The sequence below is a fragment of the Muscardinus avellanarius genome (genome assembly GCF_963383645.1).
Source record: "Muscardinus avellanarius genome assembly, chromosome: 6".
NCBI lineage: Eukaryota > Metazoa > Chordata > Mammalia > Rodentia > Gliridae > Muscardinus > Muscardinus avellanarius.
Window position 1 is genome coordinate 83,076,227 of NC_137791.1, and position 21,729 is coordinate 83,097,955.

At 37.2% G+C, this 21,729-nt stretch overlaps 1 protein-coding gene across 10 annotated transcripts in view; it reads left to right on the forward strand.

Moving 5' to 3' along the window:
* The window catches only part of LOC308264319 (UDP-glucuronosyltransferase 2A2-like), a gene marked incomplete at both ends in the record, with an annotated part of 115,354 nt that overhangs the window by 31,258 nt on the left and 62,367 nt on the right, over positions 1-21,729 (forward strand). The window contains 2 exons of one of the 10 annotated variants that reach the window (XM_080697491.1): positions 18,757-18,926; positions 19,607-19,755. The exons of 3 other annotated variants lie outside the window; for them this stretch is intronic. In XM_080697491.1, the coding sequence (XP_080553617.1) occupies positions 18,757-18,926; positions 19,607-19,755 (319 nt within the window). Of the gene's footprint in view, positions 1-18,538; positions 18,927-19,606; positions 19,756-21,729 lie in introns of all 10 variants that reach the window. 6 more of the 10 variants (XM_080697490.1, XM_080697501.1, XM_080697500.1 and 3 more) reach the window with 6 other exon arrangements.

Sequence of the window (21,729 nt, forward strand, 5' to 3'; positions counted from 1 at the left end):
ATTTTGGTCACAATGATGAAAATACTGATAAATACAATTATTAAATATATTTTAATTGAACATGATTTGAATTTTTATGGTAAAATTACAGATTTTTTGTTCTAAATATGAGAGGTAAAAAACAAACAACCCAATCAAGAAATGGGCAACTGAAATGAATAGACACTTTACAAAAGAGGAGATACAAATGGCCAATAGATTCATGAAAAGATGTTCTTCATCATTAGCCATCAGGAAGATGCAAATCAAAACTACACTGAGATTCCATCTAACCCTAGTCAGATTGGCAAGCATAAAGAAATCAAACAATAATAAATGCTGGCGAGGATGTGGGGAAAGAGGAACTCTTTTACATTGTTGGTGGGAGTGCAAACTAGTTCAGCCACTATGGAGATCTGTGTGGAGATTCCTTAGAAAACTGGGAATAGATCCACCATACGATCCAGCTTTACCACTCCTGGGCATTTTTCCAAAGGGGTTGAAAACAGAGAACTATAGCAACATATGCATACCTATGTTCATAGCAGCACAATTTGTAATAGCCCAAATTTGGAAACAACGTAGGCCCCCATCAAGAGATGAATGGTTTGCAAAGTTATGGGAAATACACACAATGGAATTCTATTCAGCTATAAAGAACAAAACCACGGCATTTGTAAGAAGATGAAAAGGGCTGGAAAGCATTATTTTAAGTGAGATCAGTCAAACACAGAAAGAGAAGGGACATATGTTTCCTCTAATATCCCCAAATGAGTGAGCATTGGGGATACCAGAGGGACTCCAGATAATGGAAGGGAAATCTCAGCAAAGTTTGAATGGAAAACTAAGAGAGGAAGGAGGCTGAACTTGATTGATGAATGGCTATTTCCAAATAGGTGTAAAAGTACGAATATAGCAAGGTTAGCCTGGGTATTAAGTATCGGGAGGGGGGAAGGGAAACGAGGGGGGGAGAGGGCATCATATACAGATTAAATGTATAAAATTTACTTTCAATAAAATAAATTTAAAAAAGAAAAAAGAAAAAAAAGAAAAAAAAATATGGGAGGTAATTTTATAACATAAACCAAGGATTTACAAGATAGAGTCTTTGAACAAAATTCGGAAATTTATGAAATTCTAAGGAAGACAAATACAGGAGACTCATACGGAGACATCACAGTAAAGGGCTAAAAATTAAAAACAGAAGATGCTGAAGCAACAAAATGTAAAACAATAGTATTTGAACACACCATTACACAAGTGTTGGTTGACAGAACTATTGGAAAATTTTTCAAGAAAATAGCAGACTAAAAAAAAAAAAATTGTAAAGCAACTAAATCTAGAGAAAGCATCTGCTGCCACCTCTGCAAGAAACAAGAAACCAGGGTGCAGAAACATATCCAAGAGTGCCCTAGAGTTACATAAGAAGGAGAGAATAAATTTGGTGAGTGTGCTCACAATACCCAGTGCTTGGCAGGTTGTTTGGTTGCAAGCAGAGTCATAGGATTCCTTTCTGAAGAGCAATCAAAAGGCTGCTACCCTGTTTAGACATTTGCTTTGGACAGGCAAATATGTATACTTAGGCACAACCAGACTGCTACTCCCTTACCTTCTACTTTTTGAAATTGTCTATAAGACCCAAAAAATCTGTTCAAAAGTAAGTTAAAACATGCTTATTTTACAGATGATTCTACCAAATATGAAAAAAAAGAAATATTAGGGATCTCTTAGTAATAAATTTTATGTTTTGCTTCAGGATTTATGCAAGAACTTTTTGCAATGTTATATATAATGACTCATCATCCATTGCAAATGTGTTAGCTACACAGAATTTAAAATGTTAATAGGTGGGTGGTTTAAGATAAATATTTATGGAAAAGATATATGGAATATTTATGGTAAAGATATATGGAATATTGTACAATGTACATATCAGTTTTGCATGTAGATGCCCACTGTAACCAAAATACCATTAAAAAAACAGATGAATGATCTTAGTAACCAGCAAACCAAGATAATCATGTTTGTAAACATTGAGTCAATAACTTGGACTACAAGCTTAGCTGGATGAACATACCAAAAGTGTGGACACTTAGGAAATGATCTCTGCAGATCATAATATTACTGAGGCCATATTCTTCAGCCCTCTAGCTACAGATGGCTGTGAGAACAAAACTGTACATGAGATATTTCTTCTTCTACAGTTATAGAGGTCATCCATCCCCTAAATAACACCCTGACCACAATACTCTAAGAGTCCCCCCTATTAGCTCAAAGCAGCCAGAAAATGTATTTGTCCTATTTCCCTAACAGTAGTTAGGGTCACTTTGTCAGAGGAATGCATGAAGTAGAGCAGAGAACCTGGGAACAAGAAAGATTAAAAGAGGCCATCTGTACAAAGAACAAAAATGAGGAAGGTAAATAAGATATAAGGATAACAGTGACCAGGCAAGGACGTGGAAATCAAAATAAAACTTCAGCCCCTTCATGGGGCCGCATTCTGAGAATACCTGTGTAAAGACGTTTGAAGAAGAGGAACAGACAAGTTGTGCCAGATTAAAACCCACTAGTCTAGCCAGGCGTGGTGGCGCATGCTTGTGCTTGGGAGGAGGAGACAGGAGGATCACGCTGGTTCGGAGCCAGCCTCACTGGCTTAAGAAACCCTGTTTCCAAATTAAAACACACATATATAAAATAGGTCTGGGAGTGTAGCCCGGCGGTAGAAGGGATTCCAGTAACCCCAGTAACCACCAAAAAAATTAAAAATAAAAAAATAAAACCCACTACTCCATAACATAACAATTCAAATTAAGTACTAAAACTGGGCAAAAAGCAATGGGCCTCAAAGACCAATCTTGGCCAATAATATAAAATCATATAAAGTACTACAAGAAGATATAAAAGCTCACCTCTAGAGAACTTCAGTGATTACTCTCTTTTAAGAATTTCTTCCTCCTTGTGTTAAAAGCTATTTTTATCTCCTGTAATTTTTTGGCTTTCAAATAAACATTCATATTTCTATATCTTTCATTCATCTTAGTACTTCATTCATCACAATCCACTGGACAAGAGCCCAATATGAAGAGATACCTTTTAGCATTTTGGTACTTCATTTGGGACACAAAAAGAGACTCACTGAAGGAAGTATTTGTTAACAGTTTGCATATAAAGTAATAAAATTAAAAATTAATAACTAAAGCCTTGAGTGGTCTTTTATGCTTGTAATCCCAGAATTTGGGAGGCTGAGACCAGAGGATGGTGGTTTGTAGACAGTTTCAGCTACTTAGTGATACCCTGTTTCAAAATAAAGAATAAAAATTAGGGTAGGGAGTATAGGTTGGAGATAGAATGCCCCTGGGTTCCATCCCCAGACCCACACACAAAAAATTAATAACAAAAAAATTGAGAAATTTAAATCACATGGAAAGTTAACAACATACAAATAAATAACAAATTAATAGAATTTAAAATAAATAGAATTATTAAAAATAATTTAAGAATTTTAAAACTTACCTAAACTATCAGGAAAATAAAATTAAGAGATAAGTCCATACTTTTCAATACCCACATTAAAATGAAGACAGATTTGTCTCTCTTTGAGGAAAATTTATACCTTTCAGTTCACAAATTGTGAAAAAAAGATCTGCTTCTTCTTGTTTGAAATTAGGCAAATCACTCCCTTTTTTGATCTAGGTTACCATGTATGTTAAAGGAAAGTTTTAGAGTAGATATGTAAAGCCTCTTATTGATACATGTTGTGCTCCACTAAAATAATCTATTTTTTCCAAATCAATAACCATAAGTCCACTGGCCTCATGTAATACTTTTTAGTATTGTAGTTAAAACAATCAACCCTCAGTTTTATAAATCATGTTCTATCCACTTACACTCCCTTCAGCACTTTCAAGATTTTCTGTGTATATTAAAATCTTAATTTATTTCCTGTAGTTGAGTTGGTTTTCTCTCCAGTTTTTGTTGTTTTGGGAAAATGCTCCTCACTCTTTTGAATTTCCTCCAAATATCAGATATAAAAATGTAGAGGGTATTGCTGTCATTTTGTTCAGATTTAATGTGATAATTAGGAGCAGAAAGCAGAGATGAAAGATTTTAAGCCTTGCAGCCTGGCCAGAAAGGCAAAGAATCCAATGATGTGCTTCAACTTTCCAACAAGGTAATAAGCATAGCCAAGGAAATATTCATCACCATCAGGAATTTCTCCTGAGAAGTCTCAAGATAAAGTTATTTAATTAGTTTCTCTAATTAAATAATAATAAAATAATAAAATAATAAAAATAATAATTAAAAATGGCTTCACTAGGATACCCAGCAAGCACTGAACAGAAATTTTAAACCTCCTTAGACATTCATAGCCCAGCAGTAGTTAATAATTTTGGAAACAAATACAGGCCCTGAGAGGGCACAAAGGACCACTTCCTTTTATTAAAAATCTTTCTCTGAGTCTTCAAGGTAGAAGTACCATCCAACTTTTAGTCCTATGTGTTCCATTCCAGAATGATCTTGGAAGGCATAGTCAACTCTGGAATTTTTCTCTTTAGGAAACTGTAGAATATTTTTTCTATACACAAAGGCAGTTGATCTGGCCAAAGAGGAGACATCATTTAAAAATACTTCAGAATTTTTATCTTTTGTAGATTATATAAGCATTATTAGCTACAAAAAAGTAAGAGTATGGCAGAGAACATTTAGGGTCTTTTCATCTAGATAGTGTACTACTTAGACTTGATACATAATTGTAATCCCTGCACTTGGGAGGCTGAGACAGGAGGATCACACAGGTTTGAAGCCAGCCTCAGCTACTTAGTGAGGGTCTCAGCAACTTAGTGAGACCCTGTTTCCAAATAAAATAAAATATAGGTCTGGGAGTGTAGCCTGAAGGTTAAAAGCCTCTGGGTTCCATCCCCAACACCACAAAAAAATAAAATAAATAAAATTAAAATTAAAAAATGAGTAAAGACTCTTTAAAACTAAAGAAAACTATAAACCAAATGGACCTAATGAACATATACAGAATATTTCAACTAGGATCAGTAGAATAAACATTCTTCTCAGCAGACCATGAAAACTTCTCCAAAAACAGATCACATCCTGGGCCAGCAAATTCAAAAGATGTAATATAATTTTCTGCATATTTTCAGATTGCAATGAAATAAAAGTAGAAATCAACAATAGAAAGACCAAAATAAATTATTTAAGTAATTTAAATGGAGATTGAATGATACACTATTGAATGATGAGTGGGTAAGATCAGAAATAAGGGATAAATAAAGAAGTTTCTAGAATTAAATGAAAATAGAGGCACAACATACCAAAATCTATGGTACATTTTGAAGGCAGTGTTAAGAGGAAAGTTTATAGCATTGAGTGCCCACATAAAAAGAACAGAAAGTTACCAAGTAAACAACCTAATGACACACCTCAAGAACCTAAAAAACCTGCAACATTCTAATCCGAAAGCCAACAGAAGGAAAAGTATAATTAAAATCAGAACAGAAATAAATGAAATAAAGAATTTAAAAAATTTCAAAGAATCAACAACAAAAAATCTGGGTTTTTTAAAAGAGATTAATAAGATTGACAAACCCCTGGCTAATCTAAACAAACAAACAAACAAAGAGAATCAGCTCAAATCATTAAAATCAGAAATAATAAAGGAGATATCACCACAGATAGTGGGGAAACTCAAATATTATCAGAAACTATTTTGAAAATTTATACTCCAATAGACTGAAAAACATGGACAAAATCAATAGATTTCTAAGCATATATTACCTACCTAAATTGAACCAAGAGGATATAGCAAGCCTAATCCAACCAGTAGCAAGCAAAGAAATAGAAATAGCAATAAAAATTTTGCCATCAAAAAAAACTCCAGGCCATGACAAGTTTCCAGCTGAATTCTACAAAACCTTCAGGGAAGAACTAATCCCAATACTTCACAACTTGTTCCAGGAAATCAAAAGAAATGGAATTCTTCTAAACTCCCTCTATGAGGACAGTATCATATTAATACCAAAACCAAATAAAGATACCTCAAGAAAAGAAAATTACAACCAAAATCATTGATGAATATACATGCAAAAATTGTAGTAAATTGATCAATGCAAATGGGCCAAACTCATATGCTGGAGAAAAGACAGCCTTTCAACAAATGGTACTGAAAGAACTGGCTATTCATTGGTAGAAAGATGGAACTAAACCCTTTCCTCTCACCATGCATAGGAATCTATTTGAAATGGATCAAAGACTTGGAAATTAGACCAGAGACTGTGAAGCTATTAGAGGAGGGCATAGGCTCAACACTTTAACATATAGGCACAGGCAGTTACTTTCTCAATAAGACCTCCAAAACACTGAAAATTAAAGCCAAAATTAACAAGTGGGATGGCATCAAACTTAAAAAGTTTCTTTTTATCAAAAAAACCATCAAGAACTTCAAGAGAAAGCCTGCTGCTGCTGGATATATGGTGCTGCTGCCATACCCTTGGCCGTGAGGCTGGTGTATTTCTTTTCTGGTTTTGAGCTCCATTCTGAGTCCCATTCTTCTCTGGAGCCTGGTGCTGCAAGGGAAGGTGGCGCTGGCATGGCTCCACAGCTGCAGTGCAGGCTAGTTTCTTATCTGGTCTCTGGTTGTTCTTCTAGCCTTCTTTATTGCTGTCTCTTGTATTTACAGATTTTATTTCTCTGCTGATGGTGTTTTCTGGCTATGAAAAGCACTGATTTTGTGGCAATAGAGATCGAGTGTTAGCAGGACTCATAAACGCTGCTTTTTTCAGTCTCCATCTTCCCAGAAGTCAATAAAAACCTTTTTATCCAGGACAAAATATACACAGGAAATATTAAGGCCTTTTTTATACACTGACCTGATGCATAATATGAATGACTGGCCTAACAAAATATGTAATGTCTTGATATTTATTCAGACAGAAAATATGCGTGCCTATAGACAAAAAAAGTAGAAAATACAGTCAGTCAGGTAACAACTCTGAGTCTAGAAGCCATCCCCTTATTAAAGATTCAAAGGGGCATATATCCAGTATTCCAGTTAATGCTTTTTAGAAGGCATCTTTTACTGTCTACTTCTACAGCCATCAAGGTACCTAGAACTTTCATCTGGATCCACCACTCCAGAATCAAGCTGTAGACTACACTGTGGGAAGCTGTTCATTCCCTAGAATAACCCACAAAGAAGGTCTTCTATTCACCCATAAAAGACCTCAGGTTTCTTTTTAAATGACAAATGGATAAGTAGATCTCCTATAACTTAACAGCCCTTGATTCTATCATCTCTATCTTTCTACAATGTAAACATCTCAAAGGTTACTATAAATTGCTAACTCCTCCTTTGCCTTTGCCTGTTGGTTCTTTTTAAATTATATGCACTGAACTTAATTACAGAGAAAAAAGAAGAAATATGCATTATGGCTCAAGAAAATATTGCTTTTATGTCAACAGATCAGGCCATGTACAAAAAAAGTATTTGATACTTAACAAAAAGAGTATCCAACTTGAGGAAGCAAGATACCCAAGCATGGATATTCTAAAAAAGTACGATGCTGCTTTTCTTGACTTTTGCCCTTCTTGGGTGCCATTAGCCACAATATTTTTACACTTACTCTTTGGCTCTTGTCTTCTAAACCTATTATCAAAGCTTGTTTCTGCCCTACTCCAGGCTATCAAAGTTCAAATAAAACTCAGGATGGACTACCTGTCCTTATCTACAGTGTGCACTGTCTACTATCAGGAACTCCTAGGCCAACCTACCTTCCAGAAAGAAGCTTATGCTATTACACCTTGCCCCACCCTGACAAATAGCAAGAACATATGTCCTTGACAAATCTACATTTCAATCAAGCTGGAAGTAATATAGAAGATGGACCATCACCCATGTTCTCTAAATGATTTCAGGATCTCTAGCCCTTGAGGTGGAAATATTAGGCAGCTAAAGAGAAATAAACAGAGGGGGAAAAAAAAGCACAGAGAAGCCATCCAAAAAACAAAATTCAGAAAATTTTTCTAGCCAGCCATGGACAGAGACTTTAGTCTATTGCATAGCAGGTGCAGATTTTCCACATGACACAATACTGCACAGTTGCACTAAGTTGTGGTGCAAAATACAAATTACTATACATAAAAAAATAAAATTTCTACCCAGTATAAAGATCATATGACACACTAGAGCCCTCTTTTATTTGGTCCTGTCTCTCCTTTACTTTGCTCCCAGACTAACCAGCTCAATGGCCCTTCTGAAAAATCTACCCAATGAAGCGTTTTTATGCCTAACCTATCTGTGTTCTCTGAATAAAATATTTCTTTGGGGGAGACAAGAACTTAGGGAAACTCAAAGCCCTATAACACCAATGTCAATTTTATTATCCTGTGTGGGAAAGGAGTTTAGTAGGGAGAGCTCTGGGGGAGAGCCAAACAAGTGCTGTTGCATGTATATCACTGTCACTAATGAATTACATTATGATATGAGACCATAATGCACCAATAAAAGTATAAAAGTTAAAAATCTAAAAATAAATAAGATAACAAGATTGACTCATTTATTTCCAAAAATAAAAACAAATAATAAAAAACAGCATAGGCAAATTTCCAACAAGACATATTGGTTTTGTTATAGCATAAAATGTGAGATTACACTGACACAGTTTACATTTATGATAAAATTTTAGAAAGTTAAAATACTGACCAGTAAATTATATCAGATCTGAATATGTGGTACTTAATGCAAGAAGATTTTCTTACTGTCACATGAGGACTGATTTCTTCCAACAAGGTATCCCAATCTTATTGAAATTGCTTTAGACACTAAGCAATTCCTCATATGCCTCTTCTAGTTGAGCATCTTATGTTCCATCTGATCCAGGAATTGTGTATCTAGACAGCAGTCTTATCAAACACAAATAGACAGCTAAGAAGCATGTGGATTCTCTTCTAGCTACAGAGTAAGGGAGAAGAAAAGGGAGAAGAAAACAAAACAATCCCACACAATGTTACATATTAACACATGCACTAATATTTCCCACACTGGGGAGTTTTATACATAATTTAGGTTTTGAGTTCTATAAAAAATGTATGTTAATTTTCCCTTTGAATCTGTATCTATCTATATTGATCAATAATAGTTTAGGATAGGAGTTATTTCTAGTCCTAGGATCATTATTATTTTTATTTCTAGTAGCCTGCTACAGGAGAAATTAATAATCCTAGGATCCTAGTTACTATTACTAGTTACTATTAAATAATAGGCATGCCCATCTTTTAAATTAATAAGTTTTTGGTTTACATTAAAGGTCACATGTGGAAAGAATATAAGGTATAATTTTGTTTTATTTTTAATGCTTTCTTAGCACAAGGTAGTTTTATCATAATTTATCTTTTCACAATAATTTATCACAGTACTTTCTTTACTAAAATGTATTCAATCACAGTAATTTATTTGCTAAAGTACACAGAAATACTATTGAGGGTAGACAGAGGACCTAAGGAGAAGAAATATTAAAAGAGTCCATCTCTATAAAGAACAAAAAAGTGAAGGTTAATAAGATATAAGTTTAAGAATTATCATAAAATGATTATTAAAATCAAAGCTAAACTTCAGCTTCTTCTGTGGGCTGCATTCTGAGGACAAGCTATGTAAACCTTGAAGGGGGAACATAAGTAGACAGGTAGTGCCAGGTGATTAGAGCCCACTTGCCCATAGCTGTTTAAGCAATTCAAATTAAGGGTTGATACTGGTCAGAAGACATGGGGCTTCAAGACCGAATTCTGATCAATCTTTAAAAAAAAAAAAAAAAACTGATGAAAAACCTCAATAAGGTAGAAAAGCTCACTTCCCAAGAAAGAACTTCATTGGTTGCTGCTCCTTCCATGTGTGGGGAGCTCTTTTAAATGTGTTCATTTTGGCAATAAAATGAACCAATAAAAATGTTAAAAAGTTATTGCAATGAATGACACTCTTTGCAATAGTTTTAACATGAGAGAAATGCCATCTCTCAATAATATAAAATTATGCCTTTCAAATAATTACTATTTGTGGGGAGCCATTAAGGTCTTCCCCTTATCTTTACTAAAAGCATACTTCTGACTGTCCTCTGCCCATAGTCAACAAGGTTTGGGGCCATGGAAGCTGCAAGGTTACTAATGCTAATGATGCTATTGTTCTGTCTGAGCTAAGGCTAGGTTTGTATTGTTTGTGGCAACAGGGTATTGTTTGACCTGCCGGGACTTTGGAATTTTTCCCTCCAGGGTAACCTAAAGCTAAAAACTATAAATACCACAAGAGAAGAAGCCCCAGTATCATCCAGTAGAGATATGGACCAGGGAGTTGACTGGCTGGCGATCCTTCCATGCTTAGGAATAAATAATATTTGAGATTTAATTCTTAAGAGTTATATTATTTCATCCTCACTCCTCTCTTCGGAACCCGTACTTTTGCTGGCTGGCTCCGGCAACTATTAAAACATTTATTTACCCTCACTTTGTCACTAAAATAATTCTTCATTTGAGACCCCAGAATATTTACATTTTAGATCATAAATGTACCTGTATTGGGATACCATCTGAGAGAGAAAGGGTGGGGTTTTAGTGATCTGTCTGGGCAAGGTTGCCCCAGACAGAGCTTCCCAATCTAAAACCAATTACCTTAGCATTAGGATATTGCTGGAATCCCATCTAAGACAGAGAGAGGTATTTTATACCCAGAAGTTTACCCTTCTTCCCTGCACCCTGTTTGTGTGGACCTCATGAGGGTGGCCTCACTTTCCACCAGTTTGCTCTTCACCAGAAGGTATTAAATGAGAAGGGGCTTTGCCACCCTTTACCCTTGCTCCATGTTCCACTGTCCAACGGGCTACAATGGCCTTTCTCTGTCCAGATGAGGTTCCCTGCATCCCCTAAAGCTAAAGCTTGGCTGGAGGCGAATCCAGCCAAGCACATATATGTGTGTGTGTGTGAGTGTTCCTCAGCCAGGGTGAAATGTAAGAGTGTGAGTTTGAGCTGCCCCAGACCCTGTCTCTTCTAATCCCACCCTATTTTTTTTCCCTCTGGGTGAGGTAATGCTACCAGCTAATAAAACACTGTATTTTTCAGAATATTTTTCAGTGACCCAGAATGGGTGGTTCCCATTTTTAATATTCTGCCTCAGACTGTTGTATTAGCTAGGTAGGAATAGAAGCCTAAAACTGTCAACAATTCAGAGCTAGCCACAAACAGATTTCTTTCACAGGGGGCCAAAAACAGCCTAGTTGGTTGAAGACTAATCTGGCAGTGAGGAGGTAGAAAGGAAATAGGCAGATAGGGAAAAGGCCTTGGTAGAAAAAAGTTAATTTCCTGAGTTTCCTGAGGGGCGACAAATGCCTGAAACTCCAAAGGCTCAGAGATAAGAAGGCCAGAGCTTCACAAAGCCATCCTGAGTTTCCTAATCAACAAACCCATGGAGCAAGTCTGGCATTCCTGAAAGGAGACCCTTCAAAGGACTTGCAAATGCCCTATGCAAATTCTCCTTGGAATTCCAAAAGTCACCCTAACCACAAATGGACTTGCAAGCTGTCAGGCAAGCCCAGTTGGATGGCAAAGCAGGGACTTTCCCGCTCAGGACCCCCTCCCCTTTTTGGGAACTGTTCTCTCTCTCGCAAGTCGTGTTGGCCCTGAGAGAAGGCAGAGTGCATCTGAGGGCACGTGGCTTGGGCAACTCTCGAGTAGTGACCTGAAGGCCTCTGCCGGACATCATGGCTGGCCAGGCCCCTAGGGGTGACCTGTACCTCTTTTCTGGCAGATCGCGTGGACTCTAGAAGAAAGTAGTTTGCAACTGATGGGCACTTGGCTCGGGCAACACTCAGGTAGTGACCCTGAAGGCAGCTACTGGACCCCGGAGTTCCGAGTGCCCCTATGGGGTGTTAGGCCACTTTTCTCTATTCCCTTCTGGCAGATCGCTTTGACTCCGGAAGAAAGCAGCCTGCACCTGAAGGCAATTCAGCTTGGGCTACTCTCAAGTATTGTCCTGAAGGCAGCTGCTGGACCCAGAGTTCCAGCCCCTTTGGGGTGTTCAGCCACCCTTGCCCTCTTCCCTGCTGCTTCCAATAAACCTTTTACTCCCCTTCCTGAGGTCTGCGGGTGTCATTCTTCGCTCACCGTAGACAAGAACTCACCGGGGTTTTCTCTCAAGAAACCCCTGTTTCAGCGGCATTAGGACCCTCTGAATCCCACACTGCTGGAGCTGCATCTGGGACAGTCAGGCTCTCTTAGCCACCTAGAGTTCTCAAACATGCTTGGCTAAGTGCCTCTGGCCTCTAAATGCAAAATTTAGACTTCAGCGCTCAGCCGCTGGAAGTTCAGGGCTGTCGGAACATGCAAACTGCCAGAGTTTATAGACCAAGAGGGTGCTCATGGCCACAGTGGCAATGCTTCTTAGTCTGTTCCCAACTACAACTGCAGAAAAAAAAAACCTCACTGCCTTTTAGAAGTGGGTGTTGGTTGGCATCTCCTGTTTGGGAAGTTTTCTGGAGGTGGACTATGGGCATTTCTTTTTAGATTTAACAGTTTACAGGGCTTTTGAAAGAGTGTCCCATCTTTGATGTGAGCAGAATGGATGGGCACTCATAGGGCCTACCAAGGCTACACTATTTAAAGGGGAATTTTCCTGGAGAAGATTCGACCGTGGGCTAGTTCCTTGGCCGGGGGTTGGGGGGGGGGGTTCCCCATGAACCAGAATTGCCTCCCAGATGCCAGGAAGAGCAACAGTCATTCTAGAGCAACTCCTTATCGTTCCAGAAAGGTACATATCTTTCGGGGTGCAGTGGTTACTAGGACCACTGGCGAGTGCCCTGGAATTCACTTTTAGAGATGCAGTGATCTCTAAAGGTGGCCTCACTCCCCACCAGAAGGTATTAAATGAGAAGGGGCTTTGCCACCCTTTACCCTTGCTCCATGTTCTACTGTCCAATGGGCTACATGGCCTTTCTCTGTCCGGATGAGGTTCCCTGCATCCCCTAAAGCTAAAGCTCGGGTGGAGGCAAATCTATAGTTGTTTTAAAGCTCAACAACTCTACAGCCTGAACTTAAGCTGCTGTTGTCCACAGACCCACTGGACAAAAAGTTCCATGAAAATTATTGAGACATGTGCCCCACGTGTTACAGTTTTGGTGCCCTTAGAAAGAGGAAAACTAGAGCTTAGAGTAAAGTGCGAACCAAAGTCAGTCCCAAAATGTTGGGTGCCAAAGATCAGTTTTAGATGTTGTGGTGAAAGAAGAATGTTACCATTTGGGGGTGAGGGTTACCTTTTGGTAAACTGTCCCTAGAGACCCCTGTTAGACTCCCGGACACAATTTCCCTCAAACAAAAACCACGGGTTCTTGTCCTGAGCTAAGGATAAATATGCAATAGCCCAGACTCTTGCTGAAGATTTAAATGAGTTTACTAAAAATATAGAAATACAGAATACAGTTACAGCCCCATGCCATTAAGGAGTGGCATGGGGGGTTGTGTTTCGGATGAATTCACCCAAGATCCCTGGACCCAGAGTATTCTTATAGTCAGCCTATAAGATCTGAGGCAGGTTGTTTGATATGTAAATGTCCTGCCCTATCTCTAACCCAGGTATCCTGCTCTGTCCCCAACCCAACCAGATCCACCCCCTCGGGGGCAGGGGAAGCAGCTCTGTCTCCATCACAGACCCCTACACCTTTTGTTACACTCCAAAATGAGTTAAGTTGCTTATCCGGAATCTGGGATTTCCTCACATCCTTGAGGAAGTTTGCCTCTCTTCAGAAATGTAAAAAGGCCCTAGGCTTCTTCTATTCCTTTGCTTACTATCCATGGTACCTGGAAATCTGCCACCCTCTCCCCACAGCTCCTGGCTTTCTTTACTACCAAAGATGTATTTTAAAATTGAAAATCTTTCCCAATTCTGGTACACTAATACATTTTGAAGCCCCTTCCCAATACTGGTACAATAAAAGTGATGTTTTAGTTTAACACAGTTGTTTTTCTGCCTTATCCATATCTTACAGTATACTCTCATAAAATTTTCTTGAAAAAATTGAGTCTCAACATCACAGTGAAACAGAATTTTTTTTTACCATGGTTCTTGTCTACAGATGGGAAGAATGACACATCCAGACAACAGAAAGATGGGAATGGAGTTTCTTTTAAAGATCATGGGGAAGGAAAGAAGAGGCAGAACACTCATTACATGAAGACATTACTTAAAGTACTATAACATGCACATCCATATTTTACAATAATTTTATTAAATAATAATTACATAAAACCATAAAATAAATTTTGTTAGAAACTGAAAGAATGGATATACTAATATTTTTGGAAAAATATATACATAAAATACAATTATAATTTTGTGATTTATTACATTTATTACTTTTGGGATAATGTTGTTAAATCACAGACATGAGCCTGAATAAACTTTCATGAAAATCATCAGGCAGTAAAATGACTATACAACAGACACTGACCTTTAATCTTACAACTACTATATAGTGCCTAACATATAGTGAAAAATACTATAATCCAATATATATGTAAAATACCATAACCATGAATCAAAAACAAAATAAATGATAAATGATCAACTGACAGAAGTAAAATTAGCCAGACATAGTGGTACTTGCTCATAATCCCAGTACTTTGGAAGCTGAGACAAGAGGATCATAAGGCTCAGAGCCAGCCTCATCAACTTAGTGAGGCCATCTGCAATTTAGTAAAACCCTGTTTCAAAACAATAAATAAATAATAAAATAAATAAATAAATAAATAATAAAATAAATAATAAAATAGAGCCAGGGTTGTAGCTCGGCAGTTGAATGCCCCTGAGTTCAATTCCCAGAAGGAAACTGCCAAACTCAATTAAAAGTTGACAAAAGTCAGCTGGGCGTGGTGGCACATGCTTATAATCCCAGCATTTGGGAGGCTGAGATCTGAAGATCATGGTTCACAGACAGCCTCAGCTACTTAGTGAGGCCCTCTGCAACCCAGTGAGACCTGGTTTCAAACAAAGAATAAAAAATAGGACAGGGGCTGTATCTTGGAGGTTGAATGCCCCTGAGTTTCATCCCCAGACCCACACACACAAAAAAAAAAGTTGACAAAAGTCACTGACACTTAGAAAGTGGATATAATGAGAAGCTAGTTCCTCAGAGAAGCTTCATAACTTAGGAGAATATGAAGAAACTATTTCTGAAAGATTATAAAGATAAGAATAGAGTGTCTTTGTCGACCAACAGACAAAACAACCAGGCTTGAAAAAATCAACCCAACAACTTTAATGACAGGCTTAGCACACAAGAAAAAAAAGGCATCTACAGATTCTGATGTTCCTTAAGGTGTAACCTTCAGTGATGTTTACTTGCTTGCTACTGAAAATAAACCACCACAAGAAATGAGGCCATTTTTTCTTTGACACCTTTTACTAAGTGTGGGGAACCATTAAGATCTTTATCTTATCTTGTCTCACCCTCACTCAGAAGTGCACTTCTAACTGTCCCTAACCCAGAGTCAACAAAGTTTGGAGTCATGGGGGTTTCAAAGTAAATAAGACCCTCTCAGAATGATGCTAATTGTTCTGTCTGCTAGATAAGGTTAGGTTTATGTTGTACCAGGGTACTGTTTGACTTGCCTATGATGTATGTACTTTGTACTTGCCTTTTTTGCATTCCTGTGCAACCCTAAGCTAGAAAGTGTATAAAAGGGCCATGAGAGAATAAACTTTGCACTAGTAGTGACTAGAAGCCCTCCCATGCATAAATTCTTTAATCCTCACTCCTCTTTTCAGAGCCCGTACTTTTGCCAGCTGGCTCTGGAAAATAAGTTAGAATGAGACTTTTAATTCCTGACTAGGTAGGGCTAACACTTCTTTCCAGCTTGAAAAAATTATGAAAAATAGAAACTCTTCCTTAACCAATGCTTAAGACTAAGGGATCCAAGTTTCAGAGAAAAAAATAAGGTAGAATAAAAGAAAATAAAAGTAATAGGTAGAAAGAAGGCAGAGAAAAAAGTATCTTTAAATCTAAAATCTCAATGATTATTTTACGTAATCCTACAGAATTTGTTATTTCATCCCCAAAAGGCCCACACCTTTAATATTCAAAAGGCCCACACCTTTAATTCTAAAGGCCTATCTCCTAATCTAAAATTTCTGAGATATTTTGTAAATGATTTATAAGAAACATCTGACACTTGGTCAATCTCAGGCCTCACCCAGTCACTCACCAATGGGATGTCAGAAAACTGAAGATTCTGAGAAAAACCAAACCTTCATATTGCTGTTGTACCCCTACTCACCCCCTCATAAAGGTCTCCTGTAAAAGAAGAACTGTGAGACACCAAAAGCAGCTCTCTCACTCTCATGTGAGAGAGGTTCCATAAACATGTATTACCCCCACTATTCTAAATAAACCTCTGTCTTTGTCTACAAAGAAATGACAACAAAAAAATTAACAACTTAATGACAAGAAAAAAAAACAGTCAAAAATTAAATGAAGGATATGAATAGATATGACTCTAAGAAACTTGTACAAATGTTCAATAGGGGCATGAAAAATGCTTATCTTTAGGCTCCACATAATTAGAGAGAAATCAATAACTACATGAGCTCTCACTTCATCCAGTAGTATGATCATAATCAAACACAGAAATAATAAAGCAATTGCATACTGCTTGTCACATCCTTGTGAGAAAATTGATGTACTACTGGTGTGAATGAAAATTTATATAGATACTCTAAAAATGAGTCTGACAATTCTTCAAAAGTCAAACAGAGTTATCATAAGACTTAGCAATTCTATAAACCAAAGAGAAATGAAAAACATGTTCATAAAAAACTTGTATTAATAAATAGCATAATTCACAATAACCAAAATTTGGGGGAAAACACCTGATCATCAATTGAGAAATGAATAAGTAAATGTGATCTATCCACAGTATAAAATCTAGTTTGGCAATAACAAAGAATGAAATCCTGATGCATACAATAATACAAATAAACCTTTAAAATATTATTGCAAGCAGGGTTGGTGGTGCACGCTTGTAATCCCCGTGCTAGAGAGGTGGAGACAGGAGGATCACGCAGGTTTGAAGCCAGCCTCGCTGGCTTAAGAGACCCTGTTTCCAAATAAAAATATAAAATAAGTCTGGGAGTGTAGCCCTGAGTTGGAAAGGTTCCATCCCCAGTACCACTAAAAAATAAAATATTATTGTAAGCCAAGTATAGTAATGCATATTTATAATCCCAGTACTTAGGATACTGAGACACAGAATTGAAGGTTGGAGACCAGCCTTCTCAGCAACCTAGCAAGACTTTGTTTTAAATATAAAAATAATGAAAGGGTTGGGATTAATTGGGAGGTAGAAAACCTCTGGGATCCATCCACTTTACCACCAAAAAATATTGTAAATATGAAGCAAATTACAGACCACATATTGTATAATACAATTTATATAAAATCTCCCAAATAAACAAATAAGAAAGGAAATAGATTAAAAGTTGTCTAGAAATGGAGCTTGTACAATGATACAGATATAGTGTGGGCATTTTAAATATAGCCAATTTTCCTATTATTTCTATTTAAATTTTGAAACAGGGTCTTGCTAAGAAATTGTGAACTGGCTTGAACCTGCAGTCTTGAACCTGTCTCCACTTCCCAAGTACTGGGATTTAATGCATAACCCACCACACCTGGCTATAAGTTTATAACTCTGATATTTTACTATAGATCACTGAATTATATACTTAATATTGATGAATGATACTATATATAAATTATAGGTAAGCAAACTTTCCCCATCAAAATTAAAAAAAACTACTGAACCAAGTTATCCAAATTTTTTTTTTGTTCAGTAGCATTATACTTTCTCCTGCTGCATCAAAAAGATGCATACAGTAATCACGTCTCACTTGACACTGTTTGTGACACTACTCTAAACTTTCAAGCATAACAAGGGTGACTTACACATGCAAGGTCTTCAACACTAAACTGCAGGAAAGCACTCACAGTAAGAGTCACTGTACACTGTCATGATGAGATGAGGTCAGCCACTGTTTGTTTACCACATGGCATGCAGTGGCAATGTTCACCCGTTCACTTTGTTATCTACAAGTTGTATTTTAACTACTTGATTATTGCTCCATAGATATAAGCAGTTACAGAGAAATCAGCATTTGAAGGAAAGAATGGGATTTTACCAGATGTCTCCAAAAATTTTTGTAGTTCTTCTGCTTCTACAACTGAGTTTTTACTTTGGTTATGGCAGCTGTGGGAAGGTGCTGGTGTGGCCCATGGAGTACAGCCATTGGATCAATATAAAGACAATATTGGATGAACTAGTCCGGAGAGGCCATGAGGTGACCGTTTTGAAACCCTCAGCTTCTATTTCTTATGGTGCAGAAAAACTCTCTGCTATTAAATTTGAGACTTATCCTACATCAATATCTAGAAATTACTTAGAGAATAGATATGTGGAAAATATCAGAAAAATGATTTATGAAATACCAAAATCCTCAGTTTGGACAGGTTTGTCAATGCTACAAGAAATCATGTTGGAAGGTTCTGATTACTTTGAGGTGTTCTGTAAAGATGTGGTTCTGAATAAGAAACTTATGATAAAACTACAAGAGTCAAAGTTTGATGTAATTCTGGCAGATGGGGTCGCTCCCTGTGGAGACCTGCTGGCTGAGCTGCTGCAAATACCCTTTGTGTACACTCTCCGCTTCTTTTCTGGGTACACATATGAAAAGTATAGTGGAGGACTTTCATTCCCTCCTTCCTATGTACCCGTTATTCTCTCACAATTAAGTAATCAAATGACATTCATGGACCGGGTAAAAAATATGATGTATGTGCTCTATTTTGATTTTTGGTTTCAAACATTCAATGAAAAGAAGTGGAATCAGTTTTACAGTGAAGTTTTAGGTAAGTTCTATTTTCAGTTGTCATTGCAAAGTCTAAAATATGCTGTCTTTGAAGCTTGAAAGAATATAAAATCAGAAAATCAATCTTTTATAAGTGTAATGGTAAAATAATTTGTCAAATTCAAAACACTGTGGGAAAACTTATAGTTTAGTTTCAGTTAGAAATCTTTGGCTATTACTTGTACAGGACATCACAGAGTCATATATGCTCAACACAGAGAAATGAGATTCATCTTACCTATATGCACAGTTTATTATATGCTTCATTTCATCTTTAAATAAATAAAATTTAAATGTCACTAATTGTCTTAATGAATGTAAACATGTAAATTGAGAACTGAGACACATATTTTTAGAAACTACCTGTACAGCATTCAAAAAATTGTTTCCTCATGTAAGATTATTTTTCTTCTTTAGAAACTAAAATATTTTGTGTCTGTACTAAATATCTCACATTGTATCTTTCATATATGCCCATATAATATTAGAAATGTATACATTTTTAATATGTACTGATATATAAACTTATTATATACACATATCAGCTTTATCTAACAACAGTAACTTTTAAGAATGTTAGGCTTCATTATTAAAAATTCTTTCAAAAAGTTACCTGATATTTTCATTTTCATATGACAGTATTTTATGTTCCACACCTTTAAGATTATTTTTCCATTTCAGGACGACCTACTACATTACGAGAGATGATGGGCAAAGCAGATATATGGCTCATTCGATCTTACTGGGATATGGAATTTCCTCGCCCAACATTACCAAATTATGATTTTGTTGGAGGGCTCCACTGCAAGCCTGCCAAACCTCTGCCTAAGGTAAACTTGTTTTATTCCTGTTTGTCTTTCATTTTTTAGAAGAATCTCTGTTTTTTATTCACAATATCTGACTCACAGTAACAGTTACAGAAAGTGAAAAAAGAGACTTGCCTATAAGAATTTTTATGTATCTGTACCATCACAGGTATGTGAATTTCATTTCTGTTTCAGGAGAAAGGAAAACCTGGGGGACTTTTGAGGACAAGGTTAGTTAAATGAAAGCTCTCATAAGAAAATATCAGTCATTCATGAAAAAATAGTTTTAAGTAAAAAGCATGTATCACAGAAGCTTTCAGGAAATTCAGAGAAACAAAGTAGACACAGTCTCTCCCCAAACAGCTTACTATCTTATTTGAAAGACTATGAACAAATAATAAAAAAATTTTGGACAATTTTACAATCAGAAAATACCACAGTATTCCCTTGTATACCAAGCCTATATGAAACTTCAGGAAATCTCCTTTAGTGATGTGGGTCTCTACACCACACCTGCCTGACAGAAAGATTATAAAGAAATACTTATCTGCACATGCAATAAAGACTACATATTTTGATATCTACAGAATAGTTATCAATTTCTCCCACATATTCATAAGTCTGTTTTTAGTTATATTAACAAAAGAATTTTATAATCTTATAAGACAATATTTCTTACCCATAAACAAAAGAATCTGATGTCATTTTAACAAATATCATATTTATGTAGTACAAATAGAGAGCTATCATTTTTCTACACTATGAACTACTCTTTTGTTAAATCAAAATATTATTTATTGGTTTAATTTATTACTGGTGCATTACAGTCACACATCTTAATGGGGTACAAGATGGTAGAGGCATACATGCAAGCATCACTCATTTAGCCCTTCACCAATGCCCACACTGTTTAGCTACACATTTTATTCTTTGGCTATCTGTATGAATGATATTATTTTTTCAGTGGATTGTTTGCTGTATACAAAGGCTATTAATTTTGTAAGTTGATTTTGAAACCACTACTCTGTTTAACTTTCTTATTGCTCGAGCAGAGTTTTAGTTGATATTATTGGGTCTTACATGAATACGATTATGTTATCAGAAAATAGAGATGATTTCACTTTTTCTTCTATTATATCCCTTCAGTTTTCTTCTCTTATCTTATTGTTCTACCTAGAATTTCTTTTTTTTTTTTGGTGCATTGTAATCATATATCACATTGGAATGCAAGACTTGAGAGGATATACAAGCACACATCATCCAATTAGACCTCATCTAGCCCCCATCCCATTCCCTCCCCCTCCCTCAATCCCATGCTTGTTTGATGATTAACTTTGATACATTTGTTTATGTACCTCCTGCGTTTTAAAGAGGCTCCATCCTCCCCTATTCCATACCCTCTGATTGGTCACCTTAGTTGCTTCACTATAGGGCCCTTTCTATAGATCGACCTCTTCCTGTTGCCCCTTTCCTCCTAGTTATTGCTGATTAGGGGAAGCATCTGATTTATATTTTCTGCGATATTTCTCTGTGCATGCCGCATTGCAAGTACCGATTCCACTCTTGATGGCCCCGGTATTGGCCTGGCTCCCCGGTTGACTGATCCAGACCTCGCTGGCTCAAACAGCGGCCTTGCCTCATGGGAGACCCTGATTCTGGTCTCACTGGCCCCGACACCAGCCTAACTCCTCAGCTGGCTCCGATCCCAGCCTTGGAGGCCCCAGTAGCGGCCTTGCCTCACGGCAGGCTCCGATGCCAGCCATTGGCCCCGGCACCGGCCTAAACCCTCAGCAGGCTCCTATCCTGGCCTCAGAGGCCTCAGGACTGGCCTTGCCTCATGGCAGGCTCCGATGCCGGCCTCGCTGGCCCCAGCACCGGCCTAATCCCTCGGCAGGCTCCGATCCCGGCCTCAGAGGCCTCAGTAGCGGCCTTGCCTCACGTAAGGCTCCGACGCCGGCCGTTGGCCCTGACTTTGGCCTAACCCGTTGGCGGGCTCTG